General features: G+C 40.2%; 1 protein-coding gene across 11 annotated transcripts in view; it reads right to left on the reverse strand.

The window, feature by feature from the left end:
* The window catches only part of FERMT2 (FERM domain containing kindlin 2), a 96,456-nt gene extending 76,972 nt beyond the window's left edge, over positions 1-19,484 (reverse strand). For 6 of the 11 annotated variants that reach the window (XM_065548820.2, XM_065548819.2, XM_065548817.2 and 3 more), the window contains exons 1-2: positions 19,321-19,484; positions 18,809-18,974 (exon numbers count right to left, since the gene is read on the reverse strand). In XM_065548820.2, coding sequence (XP_065404892.1) covers positions 18,809-18,965 — 157 coding nt within the window. In that variant the 5' untranslated portion in view covers positions 18,966-18,974; positions 19,321-19,484. The other 5 variants (XM_073997418.1, XM_073997416.1, XM_073997417.1 and 2 more) reach the window with 2 other exon arrangements.
* Positions 19,485-27,213: the final 7,729 nt, after the last annotated feature.

Genomic DNA, 27,213 nt, shown 5'->3' on the forward strand with positions numbered 1-27,213 from the left:
CCAAGTAACTATCATGACAGGCACTAAGTTGGGCAATGGGATATAAAAATTAGTAAGAATTACCATCCCAGTGGCACTTACACTCCAAGTGAGAGACACAGACAAATGAGCTAAAAAGATAAACAAAATGTCACAGAAGCAACCAATGTTACATGTGAAAGATTAATTAGCTTAGCCTGGCATTTTCACCTGGGTCTTAAAAGATGTGAGAGTTCAAACGTGCTGAGAGAAACCGTCCTGTAGGCAACGGAGGCTCTCAGATTGTTTCATTAACATGACTTTGATTTGATTATGAGGCACAAATTAAGAGTCTGGCAGCAAATTTACCGCAATATTCTATGGAGCAGTGCCTGACATACGGCAGACGGTGAAGAGGAGGCAAATGTGAGGGAGTTGTCTAAGCTAGAATCATGGGTCTCGAGGATACTGATCTCAGATGAGAGAGGACAGCTGGAAGGTGAAGAGGGGAAGCCAGAAAGCTCCTAACTTGATAATTAAATAGATGATAATAATAGCAGTAAGATTTGTTAAAAGGGACGGGCACGGTGGCTCACGCCTGTAATCCCAGCACTTTGGGAGGCCAAAGCTGGCGGATCACAAGGTCAGGAGATAGAGACCATCCTGGCTAACATGGCGAAACCCTGTCTCTACTAAAAATACAAAAAATTTGCTGGGTGTAGTGGCGGGCGCCTGTAGTCTCAGCTACTTGGGAGGCTGAGGCAGGAGAATCGCTTCAACCTGGGAGGCAGAGGTTGCAGTGAGCCCAGATTGCACCACTCCAGCCTAGGCGACAGAGCAAGACTCGGTCTCAAAAAAAAAAAAAAAAAAAAAAAAAAAAAACAGAAAAAGAAAAAAATAAATGTTAAAAGATAAATACCATTATAATCTCTTTGTTTTATAGATGAGAAAATGAAAGGAGAGAGAAGTTCCATAACTTGGCCAAAGTTCATAAAGTTAGCATATGTAGGAATTAGGATTTGACTCCAGATCAGTGTGATTTCAGAGGTGGCACTCTTAAAAATAACACTCCATTAGCCAAGATAAAGTTACGCAGAAGAGAAGCAAGTCTGGGTATGTTGCATATGAGGACAAAAGACTAATGTCAGGACTCATTTACATTTCACAGTAAAATCCTGATGATTATCCTGCTCGTCTCTTATAGGAAATAGGTATTTAGGAGAAAGAAGATAGAACATCCACAAGGAGGCAAAGAGATTATTAAATAAAGGAATATTTTTATTACGCATGTCTTTCACTGATTTAATAATGGCAACCACAGACAATAAAACTCAAAAAGGTTATGGTTAGTAGCCATATAACTACTTGAAGAATGCATATACTAATATGCAAAATTAAACTGATTTTGAAACAACCAAAGAACACAGATGGCTATGAATGCAAAGAAGCAATTAAGAATAATAATGATGTACTCACTTTTGGTTTTATACTGGAAATTAAGACTTCTACTGTCCAAAAATAATTGGAATAACTTCTGAGTCATTCCTCTCTTCCTTAAGACTGTTCATTGGTAATTAGATTATTCTAGAAAGACCAGAAGCGAATTCCTAAATTACTCTTTAATCTACTTCTAGAGGGACAATCCTCCCTTCCGGAACTACTCTGTATTCTAGAGGAACAGAATTCTCAACAGTGCAATCTACAACACTATCATCCAGTACCTAACTTAAGTTTTTATAATGAGTTTCCACAACCATGAAAAACAGGAAAAGAAAGCTTTAAAAAAAGCCCTAACTCTAACTTACCCAACATATACTTTTGAACTCTGCTGAATCTTATTCTCTCGTATGGAGTTATTAATCAACAAAATGTAAAACAACAAACAAAAAACACTGGCAATGAAGCATGTAAATATTTCCTCCCTACATTTCTGCCCCATCCCAGAGCAAAGTAAGGAAAGACCTACACCAAGATCACACAACAGTCATTATAGTAATCTAATCTTTGTATCTTTGAAATTAGATAGTTGTATTTTACTTTTTCCTCTCCCTCAGCTTTTCTTTCCATCCAAGTAATATGGAGTCTATCCCTTAAGTAGCTGCTAATGTGCCCCTTCCTTTCCTTCTACATCGCCTTAGTTCAGGTCCCCAACATCTCTACCCTGAACTACTATAACCCCATTTTCTACAACACTATCCAGAGTTATCTCTTAAAATGCAAACTTGATCAGTTTATTTGTCCACTTAAAAATTTTCCAAGTCTGAGCCAGGTGTGGTAGCACCTGCCTATAATCCCCAGCACTTAGGGAGGCCAAGGTGGGTGGATCACCTGAGGTCGGGAGTTCGAGACTACCCTGACCAACATGGAGAAACCCCGTCTCTACTAAAAATACAAAATTAGCCGAGCGTGGTGGTGCATGCCTGTAATCCCAGCTACTTGGGAGGCTGAGGCAGGAGAATCGCTTGAACCCAGGAGGCGGAGGTTGCGGTGAGCCAAGATCGTGCCACTGCACTCCAGCCCGGGCAACAAGAGTGAAACTCCATCTCAGAAAAAAAAAAACAAAAAACCAAAAACCTTTCCAAGTCTGTTTACTGAATGAAGTATCTTATAATCCGTTAACAAGTTCCACAAATCTGTGCCCCACATTGCCTTTTTCTAGGGCTCTTACCACACCCAGATGCAGCTTTTGTTCTGGCCTGGTTTGTGGAACAAGCTGGTGTTTCAGATCTCCTTGATTGGCACCTTTTCCTTTCCCCCTTTATCAAACTGGCAAAATCAGACACCAGTACCAGCTCAAATATTACCACCTCTGAATCTTCAATGACCCACCTGTCAAAGCAGCAAAGTATACCTTAGCACTTTGAATGATATAATTCATTGTAATTTATTTTATGTAACTAATTTCCCCACTAGATTAAGAGTCTTTGATTTTATCTTGTGTCTCAAAAGCAGAGACCAGAGCCAATAAACATTTATAAACTACTTGTAATATACAAATGTTTGTAATATACAGGCAGCATGTAAAGCATTCTTAATAATCTACTGAAAAACTGTAATTGTTCCAAGACAAAAGTTCATGTCAAACATTAAAAACTCTGTTGATTATAAATGTACATATGGAAATGGAAAAAATAGCAAAACTAATGTTTATTTAGTGTACTGTAATTAAAACATTAAAAACATTGAGAAGTGTTACATTTCTTTGTGAAAACTTAAGAATAGCTTAAATAGTGCTTGTCTTCTCCTCATAGAACTTATGAAGTGGAGCAAGTATCTCTTATGCCTTTGCAAGCTATCACACTCCTTTCTGAGTCTGGATCAACTTATAACATTTTATCCTTTGCTCTTTCAGTATCATGAAGTATCTCTGACAGCTCCTTCAGTATGCAAAGTTTTTGCTAGTGTCACTACCTCTGGGACATCTTCATCCTTTTTATCATACCACTTGTATCATGTATGTAAGTTTACCTTCACCAAATTCCTTTGGCTGTATATCTATAGTCTTTCAACTTGTGAAAGCATCCACATTTCCAGGGTGAGCTATTTCTTCTTTAACTCCATTTATATTTGATTCAACTATCACTTCTAGCATTTCGTGATCACTTTTGTTAATTCACTGCAGTTTTATCTTTGTTGGTCAACTCTTTCAATTACCCATTTTTGTAAAACATCATGAGTTTCTCATGGGGGACAAAGAGGCAACACTACATACTACTGTTCTGTGTGTGAACCGTATGCACAGTGGCCAATGACAGATAGACTTTGAAATAAGTGACATGACTTGTCACTGATCATGATGGGCTTCTGTCATTTACATAGTGTTTGTGGACTGAAAAGATAGCCAGCAAAAGTTTTGTACTTTATGCAGTTACATTTTAGTTAATATATAAAACTAAAAGATAAAGTATGGTAGCAACTGAAATGTGAGCCATGTTGTCAGACAACTAGTGTTATTTAAAAATTGCAACTGTCCAAAGTGCAACTGTCCGGTATGTCGTATTTCAAAAAGAAAGTTTTTAATCTGCTACCAGAAGCTGTAAACTGCTTCAAAGTTTACATATCATCTAAACTGCAAACACATTTCAATTGAAGTACCCCATTCCATTTTAGATTAAGAAAATTATTTTACATTAAGGCTCCAATGGCTAACTGAGGCAGTGTCCAATTACAGGAAACATTTAGAAACTGCTATGGACTAAATGTTTGTGTCCCCCCAAATTCATATGTTGAAACCCTAATCCCCAATATGATGGTATCTGAAGATGGGGCCTTGAGGAGGTAAATCAAGCCATGGAGGTGGAGTGCTTCTGGTGGAACTGGTATCCTTAGAAGAGGAGACAGGAGACAGCTGGTTTCCCATCTCTCCTCCTTTCCCTCCCCCATGTGAGGACACCAGGAATAGAGTCCTCACCAGAAACCAATCATGCTGACACTCTGATCTTAGATTTGGCAACCTCCAGAACTGTGAGAAATAAGTGCTTATTGTTTAGGCCACCCAGGATATGATATTTGTTATGGCAGCTCAAGCAGACTAAGAAACTAAACCTCTAATGAAAAATGACAAACTGCAATTCTTCTACATAGCTAGTTGAAAACTGGGGAATTTATTCTTCAAAATAAAGAGATCAACTAAGTTTACAGATAGCCTTTTGAAATTACAAATCCGAAATAATGTCTATCAATTTCAATTTATTATCTGATACTACAAGACATACTAACTCAAAGCAGTTAAGAAGCTTTTTCAGATCACATAAGCCATGCAAGCAGTTACAGAGTGCACAAACAGAAAGCATGCCAATTATTCATTTCCAGAGGGTGGGTAACTTTCTATCCAATCCTGAAGGCTGGCTTATTGCTAATTTGGTTCAACCTGGCTTCATTTCTAGAAGACAGGACTCGGAGTCCATGCAATGAAAATGTCTGACAAATTCTAAGAGTAACATCAGGGCAAAACTCACCAGTGAGTATTGGACTTATGGAAGTATTAGTTGCGTTTGTCTCTTAAATGTGATCAATGACACTAGCTATCCTAAAGTTCAAAAGAAAAGCAATTTAGTAAGAATATTTAATTGGCTTTTACACTGTAAGTTTATCTCAGAAAATACTAACAAATTCTAATACAAAACTTCAGTGTATACTGGAAAAATTATTTCTTGAAATCCAAGAGGATTATCATTGCTTATACCTTACATGCAAGTTATTTTATATGAAACTGATGAATTTCCAATTCGTAAAAATCTGATGTCTCCCCCTATTTAAAGTCTCTTACGGGCATCTCACAGCTCTGGGGATAATGCTAAATCTTTTAAACCTGGTTCAGAAAGCACTTTAGCATTATTTCTTCTTAAGCCTCATGTCAAGCCACTGGTTCCCTAGGATTGCTCCCCCATCATCACTAGACTTCTTTCAGTTCAACTGGCCAACCTCCCTTCCCCAACTTCCCATGCTGGGAATTCTCATCCTCTCCCCAGCCTGTTGTTCTGTCATCCTATCCCTTAACCACATTTCCCCATTTTTCACCTAGGTAATTCCTACTCTCAGGTCTCAGCTTAAAAGTCATTTCCCTCCACAAATACTATCCTATATGCTTGGTGCCGGTTCTCCAGTACAGAATCCTGTAAGTATTTCAATCACCATACTACTGACTACATTATAGTAATTACTATTTAAGGATTGTCTTTAGGTCAAGAGCGGTGGCTCATGCCTGTAATCCAACACTTATGAGGCTGAGGTGGGCGGATCACCTGAGGTCAGGAGTTGGAGACCAGCCTGGTCAACATGGTGAAACCCCGACTCTACTAAAAAAAGAAATACAAAAAAATTAGCCAGGCATGGTGGTACACGCCTGTAATCCCAGCTACTCGGGAGGCTGAGGCACGAGAATTGCTTGAACCCTGGAGGTGGAGGGTGCAGTGAGCTTAGATCGTGCCACTGCACTCTAACCTGGGCAACAAAGCAAGACTCTGTTTAAAAAAAAAAAAAAAAAAAAAAAAAACCAATAATAATAAAAATAAAGACTGTCTTTACCTTAAGACTGCAAGTAGAATGAGGGTAAGGAATGAGTTAATTTTGTTCATACTAGTTTGTAGTAGAGTCTCTGGCATTCAGCAGGCTCTCATTTAAAAATATTAACTGGGTAAGTTAAGGAATAATAGAGTATCATTTCACAGTTAACTATGTCTTTCTTCTCTATAAGCTTTTCTTCTATTTCTCTAAGCTAGTCTAAAATACACCATGAACACTGCAATCCCCAACCTGGAATGCCTTTCTTCCTAACTATCCACTCTATCTCCCCTTAAATAAGGCCGGTTATTACTCATGACTCTAAATCTCTGTCTTCCTGTATTCAAGGGCTACTTATTTGGCACTTCTCAATCAGATCATCGACTTAAAGTAATTTTCTTTTTTCACTTTGTTACTAGCAAGCTGCTCATATTGAGAGCCAGGACTATGCCTCGCTATATAATAGTTGGCTATCCATAAGTGTTTGCTGCTGCTACTACAGTCCAGTTTATGTTTCTCACATTCCTACACACGTCTCATGCTATATACCTCTATAACCTACCAAAAACAGAGCATGAGTATATAGATTTATCTCTATGCAGGAATGTTTACATATCAATGTCCTCTCTCACCTAAGGCCCTTCTTTGTATTTTAAGTTCTTTAAGGAATTTACTGCCTAAACTCATTGAGGATCCTCAACAAATTTACTGGTCAAACTCCAAAAGGATCCTCAATAAAACAATTATTAGTCTAACTACTACTTACTATGTGCCGAGAACTGCTCTAAGTGCTTTACACATGTATATGCATTTAATCCTTACAACAACCCTAAGTGGTAAGATTACAACCCCATTTTGCTTATAAGGAAACTAAGTCACAAAGATGTTAAATAACTTGGCACAGTGTCACAAAGCTTGTAAGTAGTGAAGCTAGTATTTAAACCCAGACAGTCGGACTTCAAGGAACGTATTCAGACACTTCACAACCATTAAACAGAATTTACAAAGGCAAGAAAAACTGTTAAAATGGTTTCAACAAGAGATTAAATAAGAAGGGGTTTATGGTTAACTACTACATAAATAAAATGAAAACAAGTAGAATACTGAAAACCACAGTTGAAATTTATATTTTAAGTTTACGTAGTATTTGAAGGATAACTGGAGATTACATTTTATTGAGCTCTTAGTACAGTCATTCTACTAATTATCAGGAATTGTTAATCCTTTAAATACCATATTTAGTCAATACATTAGCCCCCCCCAAACAAATAAACTACAGCTAAGTGAGATTAAATAATCAGAAGTTAAAATAACTTGCCCAAGGTCATATGTAACTAATAAGTTGGCCACATCTTACAGTAAGTTCTTAGCCACTAACAAAGTTCACTTATTTATTTATTTATTTTTGAGACAGAGTCTCACTCTGTCGCCCAGGCTGGAGTGCAGTGGTGCGATCCCCGGTCACTGCAACCTCTACCTCTACCTCTACCTCCCAGGTTCAAGCGATTCTCTTGCCTCAGCCTCCCGAGTAGCTGAGACTATAGGCATGAACCACCACGCCCGGCTAATTTTTGTATTTTAGTAGAGACAGGGTTTTGCCATGTTGGTTGGGCTGGTCTTAAACTCTGGCCTCAAGTGATCTACCCACTTCAGCCTCCCTAAGTGCTATAAAATTCACCTTTTAAAGAAGGTATTTGTCTAACCAGAATATTGAATTTATGGAAACACTCCCTATCTTAGCATAGTGAGTCTGTAATTTCGTGTATGTGGAAGAATAACATCTGCTTCTAGATGATCTTCATACTTAATTCTTTATAGTATTACTAATAATGACGCAAAGTAGCACAATAAACTTAAAATCAATTTCTAACATGGTAGAGAATAAGTCAGAACTATTTGGCTTCCGGCTGGGCATGGTGGCTCACGCCTGTAGTCCCAGCATTTAGGGAGGCAGAGGTGGGTGGATCACTTGAGGTGAGGAGTTCAAGATCAGCCTGGCCAACACGGTGAAACCCCATCTCCACTAAAAAAAAATAATAATACAACAATTAGCAGGGTGTGGTGGTGTGTGCCTGTAATCCCAGCTACTCGGGAGGCTGAGGCACTAGAATCGCTTGAACCTGGGAAGTGAAGGTTGCAGTGAGCTGAGATTGCACCACCGCACTCCAGCCTGGATGACAGAGTGAGACTCTGGTCTCAAAAAAAAAAAAAAAAAAAAAAAAGAGCTATATGGCTTCCTTTTAAAAGACACATTCTCAATCTTTTATAAAATGCTGTTATTTATCTGGCTCAGTATAAGGAGAAAATCTACAAACAGTAAAAGAGCTGGGACTGTAATCATCATCATAGCTACATTTATAAAAGCTAAACACTTCATGTGTATTAACATAATCCTTATAATAATCCAAATATACTGTTATTATCCCCATTTTCCAGATGAGGAACCAGAGACACAGACAGGTCACACAGCCCAAGGTCACACAGCTAGTATATGGTCAAGTCAGGATTCTGACAGGGAGGGCTGCCTCTCAGTCTATGCTCTGCTTAACAAGAGCATTCCATCTTGGCAACAGAAGTCACTGCCACCTTGCATAAGACTTTTAAAATTATACAGGAATCACTTGCTTTTTTCAAGTTATTTTTAATTTCAAAGGTTATAAAATTCTTAGATCTGAACCCAGGAACTACATTAAGGAACACTAAGCTGGGAAGCACTTACCCAGTAGACAACTTCATCTACAATCAATAATGCTAGCACTTTACTGGTGTTTTATTCATAACCCTGAGTGTTCCATTAAGAAAAAGATATCAAAAACATCATTACACTGATGCTTTGAAATTACAATTGATTTTTAAAATACCTAATGTATTTTTTAGTTACAACATGATGTAAAAAATAAGACAGTTAAATATCTGAGAAAAGACTCCCTTCCGATTCTAAAGTAGATGTCACCTTCTCTGGGCTGGAGGTTATCAGTCCAAAAACCTTGATATGTGTAGAAAGGTCACCCCAAGGACCTTTCTGACTGCACTGACACTGGCTGGTCCTTATGTATCTAAATGACAGATAACTGAGTCTGAAACCTGAATCATGGAAGGAAATCAAAACGTAAACTTCAAATTGTAATCATTGACTGCTTATCTCTTTTTCTCAAATACACGAATTCACTTCCAAGCAGAATTAATGAAGTTGAGAGAAAATACCATAAGACATCACTTTCAATTAACGTTCAAAACGTTTTACTGTGTAACCCTAGGTGAGTTACTATGAACAATTATTTGTAATATTCTCAAAGGGAAATAGACCAGGATTTGTATACTGACCCTTTAATCCACAAGAGTATGGCTGTAGATATCTTATATTTAAAGACATTTAGATATCTTTAGATACTGTTTATGTATCTTTTAGTTTAGAGTTATCACATTTGAAGAACCATTTTCAAAGAATCCTAACACATTACACATTCCAAAGACACGGGAACAAACTTAAAGGATAGTTTACTCTGTGTTATCTATACTGAGATTCTAGAAATTGAAAAACCGACTTAGCCAGTAGGTTAGTCATTAGGGAAATGCAAATTAAAATCACAATGAGACAGCACTACTTACTTATTAGAATGGCTAAAATTAAAACAAACGACACTAAATTCTGACAGTAACAGGGGCAGGGGAGACCTGAGAGCAACTGGAACTCTCATACAATACTGACAGGAAGGTAAAGTGAAGGTATTTGTCTAACCAGAATATTAAATTTATGGAATATTAAATTTAAAGGTAAAGTGACATGGCCACTATGGAAAAGTTTGGCAGTTTCTTCTAACATTAAGCATATCCTTACTATACTACCCAGCAATCCCACGCCTAGGTAGTTACCCCAGAAAAATGAAAATATGCATTCAAACAGATGTTTATAGCAGCCTTATTCATAATCTCCCCAAACTGGAAGTAACTCAAATGCCCTTCAATTGCTAAATGGATAAAATGTGAAATACATCCATTCAATGGACTGCTACTCAGCAATAAAAAACTATTGATACAAACACATGAACGAAGCTAACATGTATTATGCTAAGTGAAAGAAAACAGATTCAAAGAGCTAGACAGATACTGAATGGTTCCATTTACAGGCCATTCTAGAAAAGGCAAATTATCGGTGGTTTTTAGGATCTGGGTTTGAGGAGATGAGATGATTACAAAGAACACAAGGGAACTTTTGGGAGTACTGTAAAAGTTTTCTATCTTGACTGTGGTACTTTTACATGTCAAAACTCAGAATATTATACTAAGAAGGATAAATTTTACTATATGTCAATCAGACCTCAATAAGCCTGACATTAAGAAAAAAAAATTAACAGGAAAAACAATTATATAATAATTATGCAAGTAATCTGTTAAAGAATGAATTATAACGAATTATATTTGTAACAAATATTTGTAACAAATATAATTACATTTTGTAACGTCATATTCATATACATATACATATTTGTAACGTCATATTCATAACGAATATGAATTTGTAACCACAAATCCAAGTGCAGAAGTCACACTTCTTAATTACGAAATAAAAGAATTATTTAAAAATATAGTTTCAGGGCCGGGCGCGGTGGCTCAAGCCTGTAATCCCAGCACTTTGGGAGGCCGAGATGGGCGGATCACGAGGTCAGGAGATCGAGACCATCCTGGCTAACACGGTGAAACCCCGTCTCTACTAAGAAATACAAAAAATAGCCGGGCGAGGTGGCAGCGCCTGTAGTCCCAGCTACTCTGGAGGCTGAGGCCGGAGAATGGCGTGAACCCGGGAGGCAGAGCTTGCAGTGAGCTGAGATCCGGCCACTGCACTCCAGCCTGGGCTACAGAGCGAGACTCCGTCTCAAAAAAAAAAAAAAAAAAAAAAATATATATATATATAGTTTCAGATGTATCTGTTTACCTCTCACTGGGCATATATCCCATTTTTAAATGTTCCATGGCATAAGCATTAATTTTTCAGTAAAATAATTATTTAAATAGAAATACTGCATACATCAGCTTTTTTCTGAAACTACTTTCATTAGTTTCTAAACAGGCCCAATGTTTTCATGTGCCTTTGCTATAAATGAACTAAAAACACTGCTCTTATAGAATATATTAAATAGAGAATTAATATACTACTGATGCTTTCGTGGTTTTAAATTTTTCAAATCCCTGGAATACCATCATCCACTTATTGGTCCACTGCATTTCACAAATCTTACAAAAATGGTACTTAAACAGTTCTCTGTTACACTGCAGAGGCAGGTGTGTGTTTGGAAGTTGGCGGGAAAGCAAAACGATAGCTGTTTTTTCTTGTTGTTTAGAGGGTAGGAACAGAAAGCAATCGCGAACTAAGCTTTTTTTGAGGAGTGCAATTCCCCACTAGCAAAGCTGGAACTTACTAAATATACTAGATTATATTTTAACCTACTTTTCCTTTTTTTCTTTCCTACTTCATATACTCAAGAGACTCAATGCCACAGAGAAAGTGGCCACTCTCATTTGTATAACACAAATAGTTTATATAAAGTATATATATGTAGTATCTATATATATATATTATCTCACGTAATTCTCACCAAAACCTATGAGAAAACTTTTTTCAATTTGTATTTTATAGAAGTCAAAACCCACTCAGGTTGGATTCATTGTCCAAGGGTCATACAAACCAGTAAAGTAGCAGACAGAGCCAGAAGTTAAATCCAGATCTTCCAACACACTAGGCAACCTGTTATTTTTTAATAATCTGTGCCTCCATTAGCAACTACTACAGTCTGAGAACAGCTGACATTATGGGAAATCTACATCCAATGATGTCTAAAACTATTATTAACAGTTTATTTAATAGTAAGCTAAGAAGTAAACTAAATTTTAAAAATAAACTATGTGAAAAAGAAATTATAAAAATATCACTCTTGGCCAGGCGTGGTGGCTGATGCCTGTAATTCCAGCACTTTGGGAGGCCGAGGTGGGCAGATCATCTGAGGTCAGGAGTTCAAGACCAGCCTTGTCAACACAGTGAAATCCCATCTCTACTAAAAATACAAAAATTAGCGTGGTGGCAGATGTCTGTAATCCCAGCTACTTGGAAAGCTGAGGCAGGAGAATCACTTGAACTTGGGAGGCGGAGGTTGCAGTGGGCTGAAATCGTGCCACTGCACTCCAGCCTGGGTGACAGAGCAAAACTCTTATCTCAAAAGCAAAAAAAAATCACTCTGAAGTGAAATTTGCACTGATACTAAGAACCTTATTTTAAAAAGGTTAAACAATGTCTTTAAAGACCAAGGCTGATGAGGAACTGTTCTACAGGGTGGCCATAAAGTTTACAAACAGACACTATCATTTTACGTCTATCTTAATGTAATATCAATAAGGCATTTATTATATACTCCCCTGTAGTTCCACACTTGGTGGCTGTTCTGTATATCAAAGGAGATTAAGAAGCCCTTTCAACTAAATGTGAAATGAGATTCTAGATGGAAAAAAACAAAGGCCATTATTGGGACAACTGGCAAAATTTGAAAATGGATGCATATCAGATGACAGTATTGAATCAATGTTAAATTTCCTGAATGTGATCACTATACTGTAATTATGCAAGAGAAGTGCCTTGTTCTTAGGTGATACATATTTAAGTATTTAGGAATCAAAGGTTATAACTCTGAAACTTCATTCAGCTGCTCCCCAACATGTATATGTCTGTATAAAGAATTCAAATGGCAAAATACTAACTGGTGTCTAGATGAAGATTACAGTGTTCACTGAATTACTCTTGAACTTAGATGTTTGAAATTTTTAAAAATTAAGAGCCAAAGATAACAGGTAGAATTTTAAATATTTTCTTTCCATTCTCTTCAATAGCGATTAGACATTTCCAACAAGGCCTTTTATAAGTAATCGAATAAACATATTTTTAGCATCTCTATAAATAAGTTAACTCTAGTTGGAAACAAACAGTACTTTTTTTACTTTAAAAAACTGGGTATAAAACATAGCAGCAAAACAAAAACAAAAGGCAGCAAATAGCACATACTCTAAGGAATAGCTCATACTTTATTAGCTGCCACAGGATTATAGTAAAACTTGAGTACTATCCTCCACTTTTAAAGAGCTTAAAATTTGCTAAGAAACAGATACAATTTAATTCACTTCCTATGGATCATGAACAGTGTTTTAAACACTGAGTAAACTTACTATCAGATTTAACTAAAACTTAATTCACTTGTAAGATTTTAACATTGTTTCCTCTGCCCCAAAGATTTAAAAAATTATCTTATAATCTTTTTTTTTTCTTTTTTTTTTTTTTGAGACGGAGTCTTGCTCTGTCGCCCAGGCTGGAGTGCAGTGGCCTGATCTCAGCTCACTGCAAGCTCCGCCTCCCGGGTTCACGCCATTCTCCTGCCTCAGCCTCCCGAGTAGCTGGGACCACAGGCGCCCGCCAGCTCGCCCGGCTAGTTTTTTGTATTTTTTAGTAGAGACGGGGTTTCACTGTGTTAGCCAGGATGGTCTCGATCTCCTGACCTTGTGATCCACCCGTCTCAGCCTCCCAAAGTGCTGGGATTACAGGCTTGAGCCACCGCGCCCGGCCCCTTATCATCTTAATATATTTCACTATGAATGCAATGAGGTTGCATCATGTAGGCATTAATTTCCATGAATTCAATTGTGAGCCCTCAAGGGGAAACACTGAGGATTTCAACTGCATAGGCACCATTCCACCAAATAAGCACACACCTTCCCCAGGGAGCATTAAACCAGGATATAAGGGAGCCGTCTAGTTACATATACCTCTTTCCCAGTGTGCATCTTGCCAAGCTCTAATCCTAGTGTTTAAAGTATTTTTTTTGTGTAATGAAGCCCGTAATGTAAGCCAGCTTCTTCATCTGGTGCTCAACTAACGAAACTCATTTTTGGAGTTCCTAGAGGAAAAACTAGCTATTTTCCACTTCTGTGAGATGCAACGATCACTTTAAGGGAGTTTTAGCGGTAACTTTATTAAAATATATTTCTTTTTTTGGTCACATGTGCTAACTTCACAATCTAACTTGATCCTAACATGCAACTCCAACATAAATGAACTTTCTTCATTATTATATAGCAAGAACATGACACACTTTTAAAGCAAGGACTTCTTTCTAAAGGCCACATTCAGAAACATAATCCTCAAGTTTTCTTTTTCTTTTTTTTTGGAGACAGAGTCTTGCTCTGTTGCCCAGGCATGGAGTACAGGGGTGCAATCATGGCTCACTGCAGCCACAAACTCCCAGGCTCAGGCAATCCTCTTGGCTCAGCCTCCACAGTAGCTGGGACTACAGGTGCACACCATCATGCCTGGCTAATTTTTGTATTTTCTGTTTTTCTGTAGAGATGGGATTTCACCATGTTGCCTGGCTGGTCTCAAACTCCTAGCTTAAGCAAACTCCTGGGCCTCGGCCTCCCAAAGTGCTAGGATTACAGGCGTAAGTTATTGTGCCCAGCCAATCCTCAATTTTTCTTTTTCTTTTTTTTTTTTTTGGCAGGTTGGGGGCGGGTGGGACAGAGTCTCACTCTTGTAGCCCAGGCTGGAGTGCAGTGGCATGATCTCAGCTCATTGCAACCTCTGCCACCCGGGTTCAAGTGATTCTCCTGGCTCAGCCTGAGTAGCTGGGATTACAGGCACCTGCTACCACGCCTGGCTAATTTTTTGTAATTTTAGTAGAGACGGGGTTTCACCATATTGGCCAAGCTGGTCTCGAACTTCGACCTCAGGTGATCCACCCACCTCAGCCTCCCAAAGTGCTAGTATTTCAGGCGTGAGCCACCACTCCAGGCCTAATCCTCAATTTTTCTAAAGCAACTTCATATGTTTCTTTTTAGTTGCTCCTGAGTCCTCCAATTTGCATTTTTTCCCCTGTAGATTATGTGACTTGATCTAACCCAACTGCTACATTCTCCCTACTCATAGAATCAGAGCTAGAGGAAACTTAGAGATCACCTATTTTTTCCTCTCTGCTCACAGAGCTGGTGGCTGGAGATTTCCATTCAGTGAACTCCAAATTATAATAAATTCCTTATTCTCCATTTAAAATGAATTTTTACAGAAAGGTGGAAATTTAATTGTACACATAAGTTTTAAAAAGACATTTTAAAAAGTGATACTAAAACTCAGTGAACAGATCTACTTGCTATTTCCAGTCCGCCAGGCTGGAGTGCAGTGGTGTTAGCTCAGCTCATTACAACCTCCGCCTCCTGGGTTCAAACGATTCTCCTGTCTCAGCCTCCTGAGTAGCTGGGACTACAGGTGCCCATCACCACGCCTGGCTAATTTTTGTATTTTTAGTAGAGACAGAGTTTCACCATATTGGCCAAGTTGGTCTCGAGTTCCTAACCTTCTGATCCGCCCGCCTCGGCCTCCCTAAGTGCTGGGATTACAGGCGTGAGCCACCATACCCGGCCTAAACTGGATTTTAAAAAAATAAAAGGGTGTTTTTCACTTTCTGGATGAAGTATAAAAACTGAGGGGATCAATTATGAAGCATCAGCCTAGACTAAGTCGCAAATGCAAAAACTTTGTCACATTAGGATATAATTCCCTAAAGCCCACTTCATGGCATATGCTTTTGCTTTCTTTTAAAAGAATAGCGAATGACAAATGTGTTTTATATTAAGATTTAAAAGAGACCAAGGCCGGGCATGGTGGCTCACGTCTGTAATCCCAATACTTTGGGAGGCCAAGGCAGGCGGATCATGAGGTCAGGAGATCAAGACCATCCTGGTTAACACAGTGAAACTCCGTCTCTACTAAAAATACAAAAAATTAGCCGGGCATGGTGGCGGGCGCCTGTAATACCAGTTACTCAGGAGGCTGAGGCAGGAGAATGGCATGAACCCGGAAGGCGGAGCTTGCAGTGAGCCAGGATCGTGAGCCTGCAATCCAGTCTGGGAGACAGAGTGAGACTCCCGTCTCAAAAGGTTAAGAAATAAAAAATAAATAAATAAATGAGATCTTTCAGATATTTGAATTAAAGTCAAAATTCTAAAAATTGTGTTTTAATGGCCTTAAGTGTCCACGTTATTTATAATAAAAGTCTAAATACAAACATATTGCTGACATATACTAAGGAAGCATTATTTACATTTATGTCTTGCTTAATTAAAATGCCTCACTCTGGGATGAACACTAGCTTCAAGATGAACCTGACATGCAAGGGCCAAACCATAAAATTGTATCATGACTTTTTTTTGTTACAGACCTCTTTGAGAAATTAAAGTGAAGAAGCCTCGTCCTAGAAACTTCCACATGTGCACACACACAATTTTAATACAATGTTGAGGGAATAGGTCATCCTGAGATCTATCGACTTCAGGGAAATAATTGCCACTACTGAAAGTTATCTGGGAAAATCACCTTAATATAATGCTTTTAGTATTCATATACCCTCCAAGAGATTAAAAAGGATATCGGAGAGTCTGGAGTTTGAAAATATAAGTGAATGCTCTGGTGCCTTCTGTTCATAACTGCTTCAAGGCCACAGTAGCCTGAGTCTGCTAACTGTCCATCATTGCTCTGCAAACCTGAGATAACAGACTCTGTACCATCTCATCCCTACCACCATCTCCACCTTTTATCTAGACTCTGCAAGCTGCTTTGATCCTCTCTAGCCACTGTTGGCAAGTCAGTCATCCAGTCTGCCCTTTAATACCTTCAGTGACCTAAGTCAGGGCTTCAGAAGGCAGGTCATTCCAGTTTTAGGCAACTCTGAAAAATTACAAAGTTCTTTCCTAATTTGACTAGTTTGATTTCTGGATGTTTTAAATGTTGCCCTAACGAATCTCTCCTCTATTTACTTGCTGACAGGCAACAAAATAGCTTACCATTCAAAGTATCTAATCCTAAAAACCAGGGGCATCACTTAGCTCTACATTTACCAAACAGGAAAGTCAGAGGCACTTTCTATTTGGAATTCAAAATACAAGAGGAATCAGTATTAGTTCAGTTCAAAAAAGATGTAAGGTTTCCATATGCACAGCATTTCCTATCTTGTTAGGCTTCTTTTCTCTGCATAAAAAATTAAAAATGCATCAGCATTAAAAGATTAAGATTATAGTCACAACATCATTTCTGTCTGCATATTCTCTGTATTTCTATTTATTACTGTAATTCTATAATAAACAGTCCTAAGCAATGCAAAATAAATATAGAAACCATTATTTATTCATTAGCTACAGCCTGGCTTTCGAGAACTACAAGTTGTCTCAGTCACCTTCAACAGCTTCTTTTCTTGCAATATAAAAAAATCTCCTATTGAAACCAATGTATTAATAAGGTCCATTTACCATAAATTAGAAAAGCTATAATACAAATGCTTGTTTTCTTTGAAAACAAAATATAATATCCAAATATTTGCTATTTTCATTCTTAAATAATCTCATACCAGTGCTGGACAAAAAAGGTTCATAAATATTTTGCAAACAGTGACTGATTTATTCAAATCAGATAAAAATACTGTTAACTGCCAGTTAAATGGTTAATCAATACAGCAAAATCTAATTTTCACTGGGCTACCTACCTGGGAGGATTTTCTTTCCTGAGCTGTATCTCAGGGAGACAAACAATACACAGTCTTAAGGAAGAGACTACCTTGTAAGGAGCTTCTCTTTGGTTCTTCAATAATAAAACTTCCTGAAGGGGTACAAAGCAGGTCCACCCAAATGAATTCTGCCTTATTTTGCAAACTGCATCAGAGTGCTATTTCAGTATCTTTACATACAATAATCCTTAGATTTCCTGACAAATAAGCACTTCTCTACTTTCCCAGTGTAGCTTGAAAATGAATGCTGTATCAAAAAAAAAAAAAAGACGAAAAAAACCCCCAGAAAGTCCCCAACCCCCCTTCATTAAAACAAAAAATTCTAGACTGAAAAGACAATGCCACACATATATCACCTTATCACAACTGCATTATGTACAAAAGGCACTTTAAAGTTCAGGAAGATAGTTTTCCGAGCATTTCTCTTATGATCAAATCATCTATTTAGCTGATTCTTCCAAATGAAAATGCTTTAATTCATCACAAACCAAATGTGTACTGCACACTCTTCATACTGTAAGATACCTTATTATTTCAAATCGGGTATCAGTCCAGTATATATTTGTACTCAAGCAAATACTGTCAACCTCAAATTAGCTTAACAAAGTCTGCTTTTTAACACAAAGTTCTTTCATTGGCTTGTTATTAATATAAAACCCAACGCTCGAAATGGCTTACATCGAGCATGGACTACGGATACCAAGTTTGTCAAGTACTGCCCCACCCCTTGTAAGAGTGGATGACTGGAACATTTTAATGCACTCCACCACGTAGAACAGCCACAGAAACTTCACACTGGCGCCAGTAGTTGCACATTTTCCAGCACAAATTTTTCTTAAATTGATTTTGCATCGTTCTCTACACCAAACGTCACTAACATTCAGGTATGCTGAAGAAATAACCACTGACACTAATATCACCCTCCCCAACACACTTTTCTCATTCTTCTATCGTTCTGTCACTAAATGTTAAGAATTAACGAGTTCCCTGGCACACATCCCCCGTCCCCCGTAACTACGCAATTAAGGTTATAATTGGGAGGTTCGAATCACTACATATGAAAATTCAGAGTCACAAAACAAAGTAAGACACAAAGGGGAACAAGTCTATCTGCTTAAATACTGAAAGATTTTACATTTCTAAAAAGCATTTGCGAGATGCCAAGATTTCTCAAATGGGCCCCTCCCCCGCCGTGAGCCTCTTTCCTCCCCCCCACCAATTCTGGGAAATCGTTAGTTGGACGCGGCTGGGATGCTACTCACCGAGTTTCTCTACCAGCTTAAGCATCACCCCTCCAATGTGCACCTCGCCAGTCACTCTCAGGGTGACATCGCGGTTCAGGTCCGTCACATGGACACTCAGTTCCCACGTCCCGTCCGCGTAGCAGCCATCTGGCATCCTTATCCCGTCCAGAGCCATGGCTCCTTCCTGCGAGCGTGGAGGAAATGGCTCTCGTAAGCGTCACTCCCCCAAAGGAAGGCGAATCCCACCGAATTCGCAGCGCCGGCCACGGGCTGGGTGGTGGTGGAGGACCCGAGGCTTTCCGCGCGAACTCGGGAGGGCGGTGACGGCGGCCGGGGCTGCGGGAGGACCCTGCGCCCCGCTCGCCCAGCAGCGCTCCTCGGCCCCGGCACCGCCCGCCCCACACCGTCCTCGCCTAGCGGACCGCGGCGGGCTTCACCTGCCGGCCGGCCCCGAAACACGGCGCGGGCTAACTCCCTGTTCCCCTCCCCGCCGCGCCCCCTCGGGTCCCGGCGGGGTCCCGCTCCCTCACCGCGCGCTCCTCGCGCTCCGGGCCCGGGGCTCGCGCGGCAACAGGCGAGGGGCTGGAGGCTCGCGGGGCGGCGTTGTCCGCGTCCTGCTCCTCGAAGGGCGAAGCGCTGCCTGCGGCCGGAGCGGCTAATGGAGTCCCGTCGTCGCGGCCCCTCGCCTGGCTCCTCGCGCTCCACCCTCTCCCCGCCCCCTCTGTCCGAGCCCGGCTGGGCTGGGCGCGCTGGCTCCCTCCTTCGCCGCCCGCAGAGCCGCCCCGAGCGGGTCCGGCCGGCCTCGCCCCTGCCCCCGCCCTCCCGGCGCCGCGCTCGGGGGAGGGGGCTGCGGGTCCGGGGCGGGGCGGGGCGGGGCGGCGCGGGGGTGGCTGGGGGCGCGGCGGGACGGCAATCTCGGCCCCGCGGAGCGCTGCCCTTTTATGGAAATGAAGGACCCGGCTCAGGGATTGAATCCAACATCCGGGCTTTAGGCGGCGGGCCCTGAGGAGGGGGAGCGGGGGAGCGAGGGCTGCCTTTCCCGGGGCGCTGGTGGCCGGCAGGGCGTCCAGAGCTCAGGCTGGACTGAGGCCCCCGCGGCTTGTGTCCGCGCTGGCAGCCGTGGGAGGGGGCTTCTCTGTGAGTAACGGCCCCAGGAAATTCCCAGGGCAAGATCGTTTTCGGAGAACAAAGTCCTCCCGCCCCCTCTCCACGCCTGGAGCGAGACAAAAAGCCTCGGGGCGGTGAGAGGTGCCGCACCCCGGGAGCTGGAGAGAGGAGTCCGGGATGGAGAAACTTTAAAAAGTAAATGCCCAAACCAGCTCCTTGAATGTCCAACAAAAGAATGAGAAAACCCAGAGGGAGGTGAACCACAAAAATTGCTTTGCAAGCAATGTCCGGCACCATCAGCAACTCCTACTGGACTCCCAGGAGTTTGCAAGCGTTCTTAACCCCTTCGGACGCTCCAGCCAGATGCCAGTCAAACAGATGATGCTCTTGCTTGAGGGGAAAGGAAAGACACAACTTAGTGCCACCAGTTTTACTCGGAAACCGTTTCCCCAGCTTCTCCAGCTCTTTGTACTTATTTGCGTGTTTTTACACGCAATTTAGAACTAACAAGTCTATTAAAGCTGTTAGATGGAGATACATGCTCCACCCCACCCTCAGCCGCACCTTGGATTTTAATACTTCTGGAACGGTGCCTACAGGTACCAGGAAGAGCCAAACAACTTCACCTGTTGAAGACTGACTAGTGATGGGGAACGGTCCTCCTGCTTCCCGCTTTTGTTTCCACTTCCCCCATTAACTGTTGTACTCTGTGGAGGGGACTCCTTTCGGAAACAGCAAACCAGGGGAAAACTGCCTTGCTAGCAAATTCACGGACTCAAAAAATAAATGTCAAGAAGGCTCAGATTAAAATACCTTTTAATGATAAAAGACTCCAGTTCGCAGTCTCATCGTCTTGTCGAACGCTTGGAAAAGGAACTCACTAGGCAGATAACCTTTTGTTCGTTAACATTACGGGGAAACAAGATGAGAGGCCTCAAGAAAGGGGTGGAACTGAGAAAGGAGTGAAAGCAGCAAAATCTAGTCAGATGCCAAAGGCTTGGCAGAAAAAAAAAACCCAGGGAAAACCACTGCAGTGTTTTTAGCTAGTTATCGTGGAGAAATTGATGCCTTGAGTCTCTTATCTGTCTACTCTCCAATATTTCTACTCATGGACATTCCAAATAGTTCACTTGGAAGCAATATGAATGTCCGGAGATGAGGGAGTTTATGTAAATTATGGTGTTGAAAATATACAGTAAAATGTTTTTAATAAAATAAGCAATTGCTTGTTAGGGCACAAAACTGGAGAACTGGATATGCAGCTATAAAATTACGAGCTTAATTATGTTAAATGTTCAGAGACAAAGACTGTAAGGAAATACAACAAAATGTTAAGAAGTTCTCTGAGTCTTGAGATCATGGGAGTTTTTTCTTTCTTCTATTCTTTATTTTCTACAAACTCGAAAACTTTACACCACTATCTAGAATTGCATCCAGCATTTCAGTTTCTCTTTACATGCCATTGCATTCATGATGATAGACACTGGATAGAGCAGCTACTGACTGAACTATGGGCAGGATTTTTCAGAGGTTTCCTTTGGTGTTTTTAAAAATATTTCCAGATAAAACTTGAGTTCTTTAAGAGCAGAGACTTCAAATTATTTTCATTGTCCACAAATTCACAATAGCTTGGCACAGAGAAAATGGAAAACATGCTGGTGTCAAACCAACACAAATGTCAAAGAAACAGTGGGTCTGTTCCGTGGAGAAATCTCAGGGGCCAGGTACAGTGGCTCATGCCTATAATCCCAGCACTTTGGGAGGCTGAGGCAGGAGGATTGCTTGAGCCCAGGAGGTGGAGGCTGCAGTGAGCTGTGTTCACACCACTGACCTCCAGCCTGGATGACAGAGTGAAACTCTGTTTCACTGTATCTCAGAAAAACAAAAAACAAATCTCAATGGGAAAATCTCCACTTTAAAAATGTACTTATTTATTTCCCCCACCTTATCCCCCAAAAGATTTATGGCAATGTATAAGGATGCATAAACTGTGAGATAGGATACGTTATAAGTGGCACAAAACAAGAAAAAAAAGGTGGGTGGGGGTTGGGAGACTTAGAGGGGTGGAGTAGAGATTTATTTATTTATTTTAGAGTAGAGGTTTAAAATGGAGCTGGGAATGAAGCTAAGAATTGTATCTTATGACCTTTGCACATGCTCCAGTAAGCTACAAAAAAATTATGGCTTCCTAAACATGCCATTCTAGAACCTAAAATATCTATGCCCTTTCTGAATATTCCCTTTCCTTCAGGCAAAATTGTTGAAGCCGACTGTCATGGTTTAGAAACTCTTTTAATACAGATGGTCCCTGACTTATGATCTTTTGAGTTTATGATGGTGTGAAAGTGATATGCATTCAGTAGAAACCGTACTTTGAATACCCTAGGACCATTCTGTTTTTCACATTCAGTACAGTATTCAATAAATTACATGAGATAGTGAACACTTTACTATAACATGGACTTCATGTTGGATCATTTTGCCCAACTGGAAGCTAACATAAATGTTCTGGGTACATTTAAGATAGGCTAAGTTAAGCTGTGATGTTCGGTAGGTTAGGTATATGAAATGCATTTTTGACTTACGATATTTTCAATTTACAGAATGTAACCTCATCATAAGTTGCAGAGTGTCTGTACTCGGTTTCCACATTCTAGTTATTTTCCCGCTTTCCAGTAAGAGTTACTTTCTGAATAACCCCCAGCACAGCACCGACTGCTCTAACTACCATGCTTTCCTGAATCCACTTCTACACATGTTCTCTACATTTAGTGACAGAGAGTGGAGCGGGGAATTTTAATATTGTGAATAACTGCCCTGTTTCTTAACATTTGAAATTGCTTAAGTATAGCTTCATAAGACACTTTACTAGCTTTAGAAAGTCAGCCGTATTTGTTTGAGCAATTAATGCACAGGAAGGCAAGGACCTTCGGTTAAGTACTAGTGGAAGAATAATTAGATTAGGATGGGTGCAGCTGGTCCCTTCAGGCCTTCTTTTTGACTATTTCAAGCTGTCGTTTGCTTTGAAGATTAAAGAGGAGTCAGCCTCACCTCTCTGAAACTGGGATTTTTTTTTTTTCCAGTTTATCAAGTGAGGCTTTCAAGTGCATTTCTTAAATATTTACTTCTACCTAAGATTTAGAATGTATTCAAATATAGAATCTTATCTGAAATCCCCTGCTAGAATCACTAGGACAATGCAATGCTTGTGGTACTTACATCATACTGAAAAGTAGCTGAGTACGCCAGTGTTTGGAAGAACAGCTCAAGCATTGAAAGCAGCAATATCCAAATAAGGTACCAAGCACTGGACTTAGATTTAGACCAAGCGATGCCTCACAGATCTGCCGTCAAATGCAGCCCTCGGGCTTGGTAATGCTCAGGTTGACTTTAGCTTTTTCTTTGTGCCTACTTAACACTGTGCTTTATATTTCTCAAAGGTCATTTCAAAATATAACCACTGGGTTTAAAAGAAGGAGAGAGGATGGGGGTAGGAGAAAATAAGAGAGGGTTTATATGAGTGTGAATGTGTAAGGGGGGACTTGAAAATGTGACATGAGGCCAGCAAGATGAAATGTAATGAATTATTCTTGTCAAATACCAGGTGGGTAGAATTCTTTCTTTGTCTTGGGGATTGCCAAAAATGGCACACACCAATAACGTTACTAAAGAGATAGAAATTGAGGGGTATGGAGTGTGATCTAAATGGGAAGGGAGGTTGCAAAAGCCACGTTTTTTATAGAAATGGGCAGTCACTGTAATTAGCAAGAAAAGGACTGGCAAACTGAGAAACAAGGAAGATTTGCCAGGAATATGGCTGTTTTCACAGACCAAAGAAGGGCTCTGAGATAACAGTGAAATCTTTAAGGGGAAAGAAATGTACTACTTACATTTATTGCTCTAGTTACAGAAAGTTTTATGTAGAAAACCATGCTCAGGGATACCTTCCCCCCTCCGACTTAAGTTTGAACACCAGGACACCTTGTCAAATATTCCTCACCTCAACAAAAATATCAAATGTTCACACATCCAAACACAGTAACTATGTGTCTAGCACAGTGTAGGACACTGAGACAGTCATGTAAATGTATAACACGTGTCACACATTCTTAGGGAACATCTATCTAATCCAGGAGGCTTATATTTAACACATCAGAAAGGACACTCACACACAATATATACCAAAATTAACTAAAAATAGAGCATAGGCTTAAATGTAAGGTCTAAAACTATAAAATTCCTAGAAGAAAACATAGGACTAAACCTTTATGACCTTGGATTAAGCAATGGCTTCCTAGATGAGACATCAAGGCATAAGCACCAAAGGAAAATATAGTTAAATTGGATTTTATCAAAGTTTAAAATAGTTATGTTTTAAAGGACAGCAACCAAAATGTGAAAAAGCAACTTATAGAATGGGAAGAATATTTGCAAATCATATATATTTTCAGTGACTTGTATAAAAAGTAAATAAAGAGCTATTACAATTCAATAATAACCCTAGACAAATAACCTAACTAAAAATGGGCAAAGAATATGAATAGACAGTTGTCCAAAGAAGACACACAAATGGCCACACAGAATATTCTCAACATCATTTATCAGCAGGGAAATACAAATTAAGGTACAATGAGATAACACTTCACATCCTACTAGAAGGACTATAATAAAAAGATGATAACAACAAGTGTTGGTTAGGATGTGGAAAAATTGCAACCTTTATAGGTTGCTGATGGAAAAGCAAATGGTAAGTTGCTTTGAAAAACAGTTCAGCAGTTCCTCAAAAAGTCAAACATAGAGTTACCATGTATATGGTTACCACATATATATAGTTATAGTATATATAGTTAGCATATACATAGTTACCATGGTCTGAATGTTTGTGTCCTCCTGAAATTCATATGTTGAAATCTAAACCCCCAATGTGATGATATTAAGAGATGGGGAAGGCCTGGCACGATGGCTCATGCCTATAACCTCAGCACTTTGGGAGGCCTAGGTGGGAGGATCACTTGAGCCCAGGCATTTGAGACCAGCCTGGGCAACATGGTGAGATCATGTCTTTGCAAAAATAAAAGTAAAAAAAATTATCTGGGCATCGAGGTGGACACCTGTAATCCCAGCTACTCAGGAGGCTGAGGTGGGAGGATTGCTGGAGCCCAGGATTTTTTTTTTCTTTTTTTTTCTTTTCAAGACAAGGTCTCACTCTGTCACCTGGACTGGAGTGCAGTGGCATGATCTTGGCTCACTGCAGCCTCCACCTCCTGGGCTCAAGTGATTCTCCCACCTCAGCCTCCCAAGTAGCTGAGACTACAGGCACATGCCACCATGTCTGGATAATGTTTGTATTTTTAGTAAAGAAGGGGCTTCACCATGTTGCCCGGCTGGTCTTGAACTCCTGACCTCAAGTGATCTGCCTTCCTCAGCCTCTCAGAGTGCTGGGATTGCAGGCATGAGCTATTGCGCCTAGCCAAGCCCAGGAGTTTGAGGCTGCATTGAGCAGTGATCATGCCACTGCACTCCAGCCTAAGTGACAGAGTGAGGCCCTAAAAACGAATTAAAAAAATTTTTTTTTGTTCTTTTTATTTGTCTCTAAAAATAAACTTAAAAAATTTTTTAATTAAAAATAAAGAGGTGGAGACTTGATTAGATCATTAATCCCCTTAATAAGGGAGTAGCACACTTACAAAAGAGGCCTAAAGGAGCTTGTTCACCCCTTCCACCATGTGAGGACACAGCGAGAAGGTGCCAACTATGAACTAGAAAGCAGCCCTCACCAGACACAAATCTGCTGGCCTCTTGATCTTGGACTTTCCAGCCTCTAGAAGTGTGGGAAGCAGATTTCTATTGTTTATAAGCTACCCAGTTTGTGGTACTTTGTTGTAGCAGCACAAATAAATTAAGACATCACATAACCCACCAGTTCTACTGTTAGGTATATACCCAAGAGAAGTGAAAACATATGACCACATAAAAACTTGAACATACATGAATATTCATAATGTCTAAAGGATGAAAACAGCCCATACGTCTTTCAAGTAATGAATGGATAAACAAAATGTGGTATATTTATACAATGAAATATACATTGTCTGGCCGGGCATAGTGGCTCACACTTGTAATCCCAGCACTTTGGGAGGCCCAGGTGGGCAGATCACCTGAGGTCAGGAGTTGGAGACCAGCCTGACCAACATGGTGAAACCCCGTCTCTACTAAAAATACAAAAATTAGATGGGCGTGGCAGCACATATCTGTAATCCCAGCTACTCGGGAGGCTGAGACAGGAGAATCCGTTGAACCCAGGAGGTGGAGGTTGCAGTGAGCTGAGATCGCGCCACTGCACTCCAGCCTGGGCAACAAGAGTTAAACTTTGTCTGGGAAAGAAAAAAAGAAAATAAAAGAAAGAAAGAAAGAAAGATTGTTCAGCCTAAGAACAATCAGTACCAATACATGCCACAAAATGGATAAACTTGAAATCATGCCAAGTGAATGATACCAGACACAAAGTTAGGTATTGTATGATTCCACTTATGTGAAATATCCAGAATAGGCAAAACAATAGAGATAGAAAGTAGATTAGTGTTCTTGGGAACTGGGGGCAGTGGGGAGGGTGGTGAGGAAAGAATGGGAAGTACTACTAATAGGTGCAATGTTTATTTTGAGGGTGATAAAAATGATCTGAAATTAGATAGTGGTGATGTTTGCACAACTCTATGAATATACTATAAACCAGGGGTCCCCAACTCCTGGGCCACAGACCGGTAGCAGTATGTGGCCTGTTAGGAACTGGGCCGCATAGCAGGAGGGGAGTGGCGGGTGAATGAACATTACTGCCTGAGCTCCACCTCCTGTCAGATCAGCAGCAGCATTAGATTCTTATAGGTGCGCACACCCTATTGTGAACAGCACATGCAAGGGATCTAGATTGCACGCTTGTTATGAGAATCTAATGCCTGATGATCTGAGATGGAACAGTTTCATCCCTTAATCATCTCCCCACCCCACCCTGCTGCACCTCAGTCTGTGGAAAAATTGTCATCATCTATGAAACGGTCCCTGGTGCCAAAATGGTTGGGGACTGCTGCTATAAACTACTGACATATATCCTTGAAAATGTTGAATTTTATGGTATGTGAATTATATAATAATAAAGTAATAAAGAAATCAGAAGGGAGAAAAGGGAGCAAAAATAAAAGGCTACATTGTGAAGTACAGATCCATTTTGAGGACTGTGATAGTCTAGACTCTGTAAGAAGCTGATTAACGAAGTCATGATACGTTTTCTGGAGACGATAAAGCTAAGCGAAGGAGTAGAT

The sequence above is a fragment of the Macaca fascicularis genome, chromosome 7 (genome assembly GCF_037993035.2).
Source record: "Macaca fascicularis isolate 582-1 chromosome 7, T2T-MFA8v1.1".
NCBI classification, from domain to species: Eukaryota; Metazoa; Chordata; class Mammalia; order Primates; family Cercopithecidae; genus Macaca; species Macaca fascicularis.